Source organism: Ascaphus truei, chromosome 19 (genome assembly GCF_040206685.1).
Source record: "Ascaphus truei isolate aAscTru1 chromosome 19, aAscTru1.hap1, whole genome shotgun sequence".
NCBI classification, from domain to species: domain Eukaryota; kingdom Metazoa; phylum Chordata; class Amphibia; order Anura; family Ascaphidae; genus Ascaphus; species Ascaphus truei.
The window spans coordinates 6,589,278-6,602,119 of record NC_134501.1 but is presented as its reverse complement, the minus strand read 5'-3'; the positions used below and the strand labels follow the sequence as shown (position 1 = coordinate 6,602,119).

Genomic DNA, 12,842 nt, shown 5'->3' with positions numbered 1-12,842 from the left:
CATTATGTTCAAACAAATAGATTGTGAACAAGGCTTTAGATTAAGTAGCAGTAACTAGCTAGATACAGGGTCGGGCGACAGGGGTGAGAAAAAGAAGCAATGTGCCTCTGTGAGCGCCGGCATCTCCTCCTATCACATGAGGCCACGTGGACAAGGATAGAGTCTCCTTGTGGGGGTGGCAGCTATCTGCACTCGCCAACCTTCTGCGCGCCGGCCCTGGCTACATGTATTCTGACTGGGAATTGTTGCATGGAATTATCAAGCCATGGACCAAGCTCAGTATCCGCTATCAGCATCTTGCGGCCGGCCAGAAGCCGAGTGTATCACTCCAATACGATGCTTTGCATTCAAGGGTGAAAGGACTATTCAAATGCTGATGGGCAGAATAAAGGCAGTTCCCAACCTGCTTGGGGCCCACGCTAGTTTAGGACCATTCCTTAAAGTGCTTCCTTCTCTCCCCTTCACTTGATGACTTCCTTATTCACTATTTATAGATTTATGGAGGATAACTGGTAGGGTGCCAGGAATTCAATTGTTTTGGCTAAGTGAGAGAAACCTGGTTAGGTGGGTCATAGAAGGAAATAGGTGTAGAAGAAATATGCTGCTGCTGCTGCTGATGAAAAGGGATCTGTGATAGGCAAAGTGGTCTTATCTGCTGTTGACATCTACTGTATCTAGATTACTGTCTGTCATGATTGTTTTAATGTATCCCACTGAATGCATTTGTACCTCTATGTAAGCAGAAGCATTTTATCTGGAATTCTGTGTGATACTCCATGTCCAAGGGAAATACAGTAATAATGACTGGAGGTCCCACTTACCTTAAGCTGGCCTGGTGATATGTGTCTGGGTCAGATGCTTCCACCGTCAGTATTACTGATCCAGGCTGTGCACTCTCCAGCACTCTGACCTCATACATCTTCTGGGTAAATACTGGGGCCTCATTCACATTTCCAACCCTGATATGAACGGTGGCTGTTGAGCTTGGGCTGTACTCCGTTCCAAAAAGCTCAGCCTTGTTCCTTGCGAGAATAATCAAGCTGTACTCTTGAGCTCGTTCATAATCCAGACCCTGAAAAAGAAACCATTTATACTCCTAAGTTTTGTAAAGTTTTAAGTACTGTAATACACTTTGGGGTCTGTTAATTAAGAAGACTCGTATGAGTGATGGATTATTACAGGAGTGACCAACTCCAGTCCTCAAGGGACACCAACAGATCAGGTTTTAAGGATATCCCTGCTTCAGCATCGGTGGCTCAATCAGTGAGCCACCTGTGCTGAAGCAGGGATATCCTTAAAACCTGACCTGCAGGACCAGCCTTAGGGCAAGGGTGAGCAAGATGGCACCTTGGGCCCCGTGGCTTCGGGGGCCCCGCGGTCCATCCTCTCGGCGTCAGATGCCTTGGGCCCCCCAAAGCTTAATGCTGGCCCTGCACGTGGTCCTTGAGGAATGGAGTTGCCACTCCTGGGTTATTACATTCTTTCTCATTCTGTCTCAAGAGTAGAAAATATATATTTTTTAATTTATGTCTAATTTTAGTCTCTTAAGCCTAAGATTAGGTTTCTGTTGCTCAAACTGAACACGAACAATAGAAACAAAGGACCCCAAGACTTTTACATGAATGGTTTAGTTCATGTGATCATTCATATTGTACTTTCATAAATCTGACGCTAAGATTGATACTTGTCAGTATCATACTGTACATGTGTAAAAATAAAAACTATGAGCAATCCAAATAATATCCCACATGGGTGTTTTTAAAAAAAAAAAAAATCAGCCCTGTAGGATTGGATAATACTTACTATCTTTTTTCTTTTAAATTCAACTTTTCATGCTATTTGAATAAGTTTTAATACACTGAGCATTCTTTGGTTTCTATAGCAGGCTTTATCCCACCTCCCCAGCAGTGCAAGATCTTTGTAACACTTTCCTGTTTGTGATCATTTGTTGTCAATATTCCCAGCAGTTTGAGCTGCAAACTGTAACAATGGATAATGTTACCTTAGTAATATAAGAATACATTGTAGTTGCTGAGTTACACTCACTGAAGGATTGATTGAAACTGAAAGGCGGACATTTAGCGAACTTTGGGAAACAAGATTTTGCTGATAGATCACAGGAAAACCAATCAATTGGCAGTTTAGGTAATTAGGTTTCAATAAAAGTCAATCAAAGGCTGCATATGTTAAAAGAAAACATTTTTTTTTAAAACTGCATGGATTGCCTCTAACTCCTCCTATTGCTTTATATGACAGATCCCCATGTTTATTTTAGGTGGAAGCAGGTCAAAGTAATGTTAAGGTTTCTTGCTATGTTGAGAGAGACATTGTATTGTATTGTATGTCTTTATTTATATAGCGCCATTAATGTACATAGCGTTTCACAGCAGTAATTCATGTGGTAATCAAAAAATAACAGATAATATAAATAACAGATCATGGGAATAAGTGCTTTAGACATAAAAGTAACATTAAGGAAGAGGAGTCCCTGCCCGAGGAGCTTACAGTCTAATTGGTAGGTAGGGAGAACGTACAGAGACAGTAGGAGGGAGTTCTGGTAAGTGCGTCTGCAGGGGGCCAAGCTTTATGTATTGTGTTCAGAATATCCACAGTGCTATTCACATGCTTCTTTAAGCAAGTGTGTCTTAAGGTGGGTCTTAAAGGTGGATAGAGAGGGTGCAAGTCGGGTACTGAGGGGAAGGGCATTCCAGAGGTGTGGGGCAGTCAGTGAAAAAGGTTTAAGGCGGGAGAGGACTTTAGATACAAAGGGGGTAGAAAGAAGACATCCTTGAGCAGAACGCAAGAGTCGGGATGGTGCATAACGAGAAATTAGGGCTGAGGTGTAAGGGGGGGCAGAAGAGTGTAAAGCTTTAAAAGTGAGGAGAAGAATGGAGTGTGAGATGCGGGATTTGATCGGAAGCCAGGAGAGGTATTTCATGAGGGGAGATGCTGAGATAGATCTAGGAAAGAGTAGAGTGATTCTGGCAGCAGCGTTTAGGATAGATTGTAGGGAAGACAGGTGAGAGGCAGGAAGGCCGGATAGCAGGAGGTTACAGTAATCATGACGGGAGAGAATGAGGGCCTGAGTCAGAGTTTTAGCAGTCGAGCAACAGAGGAAAGGGCGTATCTTAGTTATATTGCGGAGGAAAAAGCGACAGGTTTTAGAAATGTTTTGAATGGGAGGGGCGAATGTGAGAGAGGAGTCGAGTGTGACCCCTAGGCAGCGTGGTTGGGCTACTGGGTGAATGATCGTAGTTCCAACAGTAATGTGGAAGGAGGTAGTAGGGCCAGGTTTGGGAGGAAGTATCAGGAGCTCTGTCTTAGCCATGTTGAGTTTAAGGCGGCGGAGGGCCATCCAGGATGATATAGCAGAGAGACATTCAGAAAGTTTGGTTTGTACAGCAGGTGTAAGGTCAGGTGTTGAAAAGTATATTTGTGTGTCGTCAGCATAGAGGTGATATTTAAACCCAAAAGATGTTATTAGGTCACCTAGAGAGAGTGTGTACAGAGAAAAGAGAAGAGGTCCCAGGACAGAGCCCTGGGGTACCCCCACAGAGAGATCAATAGAGGAGGAGGAGGTGTTAGCAGAAGAGACACTGAAAGTACGATGGGAGAGGTAGGATGAGATCCAGGATAGAGCTTTGTTTCGAATACCAAGAGTATGGAGAATGTGAAGGAGAAGAGGGTGGTCCACGGTGTCAAATGCTGCAGAGAGGTCGAGTAATATGAGCAGAGTGTAATGACCTCTGTCTTTGGCAGCATGGAGGTCATCAGTTATTTTAGTGAGGGCTGTATCCGTGGAGTGAGCAGTGCGGAAGCCAGATTGTAGAGGGTCTAGGAGAGAATAGGTGTTGAGAAAATGGAGCAAGCGAGAGAATACAAGATGTTCAAGGAGTTTAGAGGCAAAAGGCAGGAGGGAGACAGGTCGATAGTTAGAAAGACAGGTAGGGTCAAGCTTGCTGTTTTTGAGTAATGGTATGACTGTTGCATGTTTGAAGGAGGATGGAAAGGTTCCAGAGCAGAGGGAGGAGTTAAAAATGTGTGTGAACGTAGGGATTATAGTAGGAGCAAGAGGTTTTAGGAGATGGGAGGGAATGGGGTCAAGAGGGCAAGTGGTAGAGGGAGAAGAGGCGATCAACAGTGACACATCCTCCTCTGAGACAGTGGAAAAAGAGTCAAGGAAGGCAGGAGGAGAGTTAGGAAGCGGTGTAGGATGGGAGGAAGAGACAGAGGGGATGTTCTGACGTATGGATTCCACCTTTTCCTTAAAATAGTCAGCAAAGTCCTGAGCTGAGATGGAGGAAGCAGAGGCAGCTGAGGGTGGTTTGAGTAGAGTATCAAAGACAGAGAACAGTCGGCGTGGGTTAGACTTGTACATGTTGATTAGTGAAGAAAAGTAGGCTTGTTTAGCTTGCTAGAGGGCAGAGTTGAAACAGGATAGCATACATTTGTAGTGAAGGAAGTCTGCGAGAGTATGAGATTTCCTCCAGAGGCGGTCAGAGGAACGAGTGGAGGAACGCAGCATGCGCATGTGGGAATTTAGCCAGGGTCTAGGGTTAGAAGGGCGAGTGCGGCGGAGACATATTCAATATCATTCTTTGACTCTTAAGGGACGTATTGTATATCACCCGAAGTGGCCAATCAGAATATTTTCAGACGAAATTCCCAATGAAAGAGGCCAAAAAAGGCTCTTAAAATCTTAAATCTTGAAATTGATCTATAGAGCCCAATGAGAGAATAAACTCTTATATTTCCAATGTTTTTATAGGACAGCAAAGATTATTTTCAGCTTTACAGAATTGTTACAGACAGTTTATACAGAAAAGTTACATTAACAGTTAAGTTACATTTCTTCATAAAACTCATTTAATACATCTTCTGCTTATTTATGCATACTGTACTGTATATATGCATACTGTACTTCATTTTTCCCCTCCCACAACTTCCAGACACCAGAACAGCTAATGGCCGCCATATGGGCAAATCTCAGACACTACTTCATTCGCATTCTTCTTGACCTCGTCTCTGATTTCAATATTGACCACCCTCTTCTCCTGCACATTACTTGCCCCCTTGGCATCTCTGGCACTGCCCTCTCCTGGTTTTCCTCCTCCATCTCTTGCCGTTCCATTTGTGTATCTTTTATTAATTCCGTCTCTAACTTTATTGGTTCCTCTGTTTACCCCGAGGCTCTTTTTAAGGCCCTCTACTCTTCTCTCAATATACACTCTTGCTGTGAGACCTCATTAACGCCATTTGTCATACAGCTGACAGCTGAAGCACACAATTACACCTATCTGCACCTGCCCAGTCACAAAAGACAGATTGCCAGCTATCTCCACCTGGATGGCCCTTTATTGCCTCCAATTTAATATGTCTAAGACAGATCTCCTCATACTACTCCCAAACCAGGCCCCATTTTTCACTTCTCTATTACAGGCAATAACATTTCTATCCACCCAGTCTCGCAAATACGCGGGGGTATACACTACAACATGATCCTCTGCTGCTTTAAGGCTGTACCTCCATATACAGTATCTCATCTCTGACCTCTCCTTATACCACCTAGTTGCCTCCTGCAATCAATTCAAGGATGTCTCATCTTTGCACCTTTTGTGTCTCTACAGCCCTCTCATCCCTTTTTCACGAATCTCTCCCTACCGATGGAACGCTCTCCCTCTCAATTTTCATCAAGCACCATCATTCCATTTTGAAATCCCAGCTGAAAATTCGCCTCTTATATGTGCATCTCATCAAAGAAGCATCGCATTCAATTATGTACCCCTACACTAACTCCAGATTCACTGGTCCTCCCTGACTTGCACTGTTAATAAATGCACTTTAACTCTCACTGTGTCTGTAATATTCCACTGCTCTGCAGCCCAGAATATTCCTTATTACTTCATTTTCTTATGTCAATTATTCATACATACAATACAAGCAATATTTCTGGTATCGAGTATATCTTTTTTTTTTATCATAGTATTCACTTTTTAGCCTTGTTCATGTTGTTTAAGTTTGACATTAGCATGAATTTATGCATTTTCCAGGAATATCTTTTTGAAATATAAATGATATTTTTCCATGGTAGTTGAAAAAAAATTAATAGAAAATTGTATATGTTTATCAACCGAGCAGGTGTGTAATCACTTCCAGGTGCTTTCTACAATGGAAATTATTTGGGCTTGTGCTGTTTTATTTTAAAAATGTTTTCTGTAAGTGCTGAGAAGTAAGGGGACTTTTCTATAATTCAGTTTGTGTGTGTGACTCACTAACATCAGAATTGCATGAATTCCTTCTCCTCTCTCTCCCTCTCCCTCTTCCTCTCCCCAAATACTGTAATAGGAAATCCAAACAATGTGGTTATTCCATTGCGGACTACCAGCTTCATCTTATTCTCTGATTGAATTACTGCAACTCGTGGGTATGTGGACGCCAGATGCCACAGAAGGCTAATGCATTAGATTTTCATTTCCAAATTACTTTGCAAGTATAATGCATTTGGTGAGCTAAATAAAATCACTCCGATTTATTAATCATTAAGATGAGAGTTTACAGCGTGGAGACCAAGCTAAGGATAGATAGATTCACTAACAACCCATAGGGCAGGGGTGCTCAACTCCTGTCCTCAAGCCCCCGCAACAGGTCAGGTTTTCAGCACAGGTGGCTCAAGCTGTCCTTGCTTCAGCACAGGTGGTTGAAGCAGAGGCTCAGTTTTCGACTGAGCCTCTGATTGAGCCACCTGTACGGAAGCTGGGTTTCACATTACACAGCTTTTCAGCACAGCCTGGGTTAAAGTGTAGAGCCAGTATACCTATTCACAGACAGCTTTTTTGACCGTTTGCGTCTCATCAGTGTGAGGTGGTTTATTCTGGCTATACAAGTATGATAAATAAAACAAAGGGAGCCCAGCAGAGTTATATTAACATGAACACACACTATCCTTTAACCACTTCAATGCCAGAGAACCTGTGCGTTTCAACAGGAAGGGTTAAATAGATGCCATGTATTGGTTTTTAATAATCCCAAATCCCTGTTGTCTAGATGTTGAACAGAAGTGGCCAACTCCAGTCCTCAAGGGCAACCAACAGGTCAGGTTTTCTGGATATCCCTGCTTCCGCACAGGTGGCTCAATCTTGATTGAGCCACTGATTGAACCACCTGTGCTGAAGCAGGGATATCCTTCAAACCTGACCTGACCTGTTGGTTGCCCTTGAGGACTGGAGTTGGCTCCCATGATGTAGAACATTTGTCTTTGTACTCTTGCTTTGGTGCGTGGGAAATGTCACCGTTGGGAGTCTCTCTTCTGCTTGCTGCTAGGAGAGACTAGTGCATTAACCCTCAGTGATCCAGCAAGCCAGCAACAAGCGTGCTAAGCAGAGAGGTGCACGTGCCCCTATTCAATAAATCTATGTGGCAGCCAGCAAATCTCACTAAAGTGCAGCACTTTCCCAAAATGCCTCCTTTTCGCCCCGGCGCCTGGCCTCTCCGCCCCCTCACCTATCTAAAGTGGCATTTTAGTGCAGCGGGGGAGCCTGAGCCGCCAGCCACGGAAACCGGGCGGAGGCATTGACTCAACATTTCAAAATCCAGGGCACTTTCATGGAACCAGCAGGAGATCGCACAGGCAAAAGGAGAGCTGGGCACAGAGACAAGTTTTAGACGCTTTAAAGCAGGGGGGAGTGCTGGGGAAGCAATGCTGTAGCGTTGCGTTTTGGGAGGGAATAATGGAAGTCATTCGGGTCATGTAAAAAAAACAAAACCAAGCAGTTTGCGCTGAGAGAGAAGCGTTCCACTTCTGCTGATGGAAGAAGAGGCGGTTATTGTCAAAAGTAACATTGTGAAGAGCAAAATGAACTAACGTTGGTATTAAACCAGCGATCAGAGCAGGACATTTTAGGGATTTTTACATTTTTTTAAACACAGGTTTGAAGCAGGGGGTCTCCGGAGCTGAACGCCATTAATTTCGGCTTCAGCGACCCCCTGCTTCCGGAGATACTTACCTCCATAGGGGGTACCGGTATGCGCTCCGGCGTGGTAGCAGGGCTCACGTAATGGCGGCTTTTCAAAGCTCCCGCACCGTGCGGGCCAATAGGAAGCCGTGACATCATCAGGTGCGGATTCCTATTGGACCGCGTGACGCAGGAGCTTTAAACTTTGCCGGGATACCACCGCCACCATTCGGAGGTCTGTATCTCGGGAAGCAGGGGGTCCAGGAGCTGAAAATAACGGGGTTCCGCTCCAGAGACCCCCTGCTTCATCCTTATGTTAAAAAATAATCCCAACAAAGCGCGTGACTTGCCCCTTTAAACCTTGCTGAGTGATGCTGTAACTCTGTAGTGCAACACTCCTACTAAATAAAGAATAAAAGTTGATGAATGGTCAACGATGCACTAACCCGCTCTAGAATGAATAGGGGGAGTATCCTGGCAGATTGTCTTCCAAACTACATCTCCTATCTTTGGATAACCAGTGTTCTTGGCCGAGACCAGCTATAGTCTCATTGATTTATCATCTTTGATAAGTATTTGTTTAATATTTCCATTTTTTGGGCTGTTGCCTAAAAGTCTGAGATCAGATGCATTGTAAGGAACCCCAACCCTCTCTAATAGCCCGTCTGAGATCAGATGCATTGTAAGGAACCCCAACCCTCTCTAATAGCGTGTCTGAGATCAGATGCATTGTAAGGAACCCCCAACCCTCTCTAATAGAGCGTCTGAGATCAGATGCATTGTAATGAACCCCAACCCTCTCTAATAGCGCGTCTGAGATCAGATGCATTGTAAGGAACCCCAACCCTCTCTAATAGCGCGTCTGAGATCAGATGCATTGTTAAGGAACCCCAACCCTCTCTAATAGCGCGTCTGAGATCAGATGCATTGTAAGGAACCCCAACCCTCTCTAATAGCGCGTCTGAAATCAGATGCATTGTAATGAACCCCAACCCTCTCTAATAGCGCGTCTGAGAAAATTGTTCCAGTATTTCATGTGCTCATAGGTAGAGAGGGGTGATTTTTAGGGGCAGATTTGGATCCGCTGCGGATCGTCCGGTTCCTATGGTCCATGGATTTCAACGGATCAATCTCAAAAAAGGGCGATTTACGTTTGGCATAATTTTTGTTATTATTGCCAATACACTCCGCGGTTTCTGCAATCCGTTGACGGATTTGAAAGAGTCCGCCAATGAGTCGCTGAATCTGGGGATTGGATTCTACAGATCTGTCAGCGGATTGCATCCAACGGCAGTTGTTGTTGAATCCGTGCGGATTAAAACCAACCAATCCGGACTTTACACCGCAAAACTTATTTTGGGGGAAAAAGGCAAGAAAATCCGGGAAACAGATTTGGGCAGATTCGTCCATCTCTACTCACAGGTCTTTCTATTGACTTCAGTTAATACTGATATATGAAATATATAATCCCTCTGCCGCTGGAACCCACTGCAGATCCCTCAGGATTTCTTCATATCTCTGGCAAGTTGGCAACAATGCGATTAACTTTCGTGTCGCAGCAAAATAAACAACAGACGTGGAAAATGGAGACAAAATACTGAGCTCATACATGACCTTTTATATGAGCCCCACAGAGAGCATTTTTGTTATGTTTTTCATATTTTCCCACAAATAAAAATGTTCCCATTTGATGTATCTTATCATCTCCTTGAGGTCTATTAAAGTTTAACATGGGGATTTTGATATCATCATAATTCAGCCTGATATATATATATATATATATATATATATATATATATATATATATATATATATATATAATTCAAATAAGGACAGCACGGCTCCCATAGCGTAATATTGCACAAGTTTTAATAAAGATCACAAAAAATAGATTACAGCCCTCACAAGAGTAAAATAGACCAAGCGCCGAGGATATGTGAATAAATCATTGAACAGGCATCGCCGTTAGTCCCTCGTTGAAACACCAAGACAGCGTGTGTAGCCGTGTGTACCGCGGAGCCGCTTCCGGACGCAATCTGCGAGTGCGCGTCCGCATTTATTGGCTTCTGAAAGTAACCTGTGTTCCAAATGGCAACCTCGAGGCAGTGGCAATGTGTTGTATTGTATGTTACATAGTTACATATAGTTACATATAGTTACATAGTAGATGAGGTTGAAAAAAGACTTCCGTCCATCAAGTTCAACCTATGCTAAATTTAGACAACAGATACTTTATCCTATATCTATACTTATTGATCCAGAGGAAGGCAAACAAAAAACCCCATTAAGGGAAAAAATTAATTCCTTCCTGACTCCAATAATTGGCAATCGGATTAATCCCTGGATCAACATCCTTCCCATGTATACTTATTTGGTATATCTCTGTATACCTTTCCCATGTAAGAAGATGTCCAACCTTTTTTTGAACAAATCTATTGTATCTGCCATCACAGTCTCCATGGGTAATGAATTCCACATTTTAACTGTCCTTACTGTAAAGAACCCTTTCCTTTGTTGCTGGTGAAATTTCCTTTCCTCCAACCTTAAGGGATGGCCCCGAGTCCTTTATACTGCCCTTGGGATGAATAGTTCTTTTGAAAGCTCCTTGTATTGTCCCTGAATATATTTGTATATAGTTATCATATCCCCTCTTAGACGCCTCTTTTCTAATATAAATAAATCTAATTTAATGTCTTTATTTATATAGCGCCAAAAGTGTACTCAGTGCTTCACTAAGAATACAGTACAGGGAATTATAATAATACAATAAGTGCAGCAAAATCAGACAATAGGAAAGGAAATCCCTGCCCCGAAGAGCTTACAATCTAGGTTTTATTCCAGGTTGCTGGTGATTTAGGAGGCCTAAATTGTTTTGCTTTCTTAATGCAGTGCATTAAAAAGGTACAATCCGGAAAACACTAGTTTCTGTGTCTGCTTCAGCTGAAGGATTCGGATCAGACACAGAAACAAGTGTTTTACAGATTGTAGTTATCGAGGAAGGAGGTTGTTCCTGAGGATATCTGGAATTTTTATTCTATTGATGCTACATCTCTCTTATTAGTTTATTTACTTTGCATGAACATCTCATTTAGGCGCAGTATTTATGTTTTTGATATTTATATATGTATTTAATTCAAATAAACCATTAACAAAGACTGACGTTAGCAACAAATAAACTCATAGAACGGATAATACAGGGTGCTAAACAGCTTATTGAGAGCTTAGGATGACTAAGAGCTCTTAAAGCAGCAAAACATGTGAAATATTATCTGGGTTATTTATTTATTTTTAATAAATCAGTTCTGTAGTATTAGGCAATACTTATGGTATTTAAAATATATGTTATTCAACTCTTAATGCCATTTTTAATGTTTGAAAGCATCCTTTGATTTCTATAGCAGGTTTTATCCCACTTCCCCAGCAGTGCAAGATCTTTGTAACACTTTCCTGTTTGTGATCATTTGTTGCCAATATTCCCAGCGGTTTGAGCTGCAAACTAACAATAGATAACGTTGTAATATAAGGATACATTGTAGCTGCTGAGTTACATTAACTGAAGCAGCCATTATGTGAGGCACACAATCAAGATTCTTACAGATTTATAACAGGAGCACCACACCATTGCCAGCTTAGGTGAGAATGTAGAATGATACATTGTCACACGCTTTATATATACACATAAGAAAGGATAAAAAGAGGGGGGTGATTTAGTATTGTTTCTTTAACATCTTCTTAGCATCACAGACAAAGGGGTAAGATATTAATTCAATATCATTTCCTTGCAGCAAATATTCTTCTATTGTACGTATATAAGTACATATAAGAATCTCTGTTATAATTACCAGACCCAAGGAGTGATAAAGGATAATAAGATAGTGACTTGTGCTTTGTTCTCATTATACAGTAGGAGCTGCCTGAAGTCCCTTCTAAGCTCTATGTAACGGCCATGTAACGTGACATTACCCTAAATAAACTTCATGTTAATAATAACGCTTAGCCACTAATGTAAATAACACAATGTTAACCTGGTTTTACTCATTTAAGTAACATATCTTTCATTTTTACGGATCTTAGTGAAACTGATATGTAAAAGAGGCATTTAGCCCAACATTGCATATTCATTAAATCATTTAAACAGGCAATCCAAGCGGCCATTTTGTTTTGAACCCCATTAATTTCAGTTCAGGGGACCCACTGCTTCTAGAGATACTTACCTGCGTAGGGGGCGCCAGTAGCCACTCGGCTAGCAGGGGTCACGTAATGGCCGCAGTTCAAAGCTCCCGCGCCCTGCGGGCCAGTAGGAAGCTGTGACATCATCCGGTGCAGTTTCCTATTGGCTCATGTGACGTGGAAGCTTTAGGCTGGTTCTGTAGTGCGGGCGAGCGCTACGCGGTGCGCGCGCGGCAGTTTTAGTTGGCTGAGGATAGCCAGCCATTCTATAATAGGGCAGCGCGCGCGCACACGGCGTCGAGCTTGGAGCGGACCGACGAGGGAGAAGATGAGGAAATGAACGATTTCGCGCAAGTTACGTCAAAGTCACACAAAAGGCAATGGGAAAACGAAGGCCATAATACGGTGCCAGGTTTATCCAGCAAGAAAATCCACTTGGTTTCGATGGGAATGTTTTTCCTTAATAAATCTGGTGCCGTTTTGCCGTTGGGACACTGTTACATATCCCCAAAGATGTTACAAAATGAAGGACAATTATAGTGAATTCAGTGGCAGTTGGTAGTTTACTGTAAAAACCCTTGGTGTTGGGAATTGAGCATTATTGTCCAAACTCCACACTATCTAACACCCCCTAACATCCACATCCCCAAACATTAATGGGACCAACTCTGCGGCTGGATGATACTCTATCCTGAGGTATACTCTATCCTGAGGTATACT

The 12,842-nt window shown here is 42.7% G+C and overlaps 1 protein-coding gene across 1 annotated transcript in view; it reads right to left on the bottom strand.

Moving 5' to 3' along the window:
* Nucleotides 1–12,842, bottom strand: part of CDH16 (cadherin 16) — a 66,709-nt gene that overhangs the window by 20,533 nt on the left and 33,334 nt on the right. Inside the window, exon 12 of the mRNA XM_075576391.1 lies at nt 822–1,072. Coding sequence (XP_075432506.1) covers nt 822–1,072 — 251 coding nt within the window. The remainder of the gene's footprint in view (nt 1–821; nt 1,073–12,842) is intronic.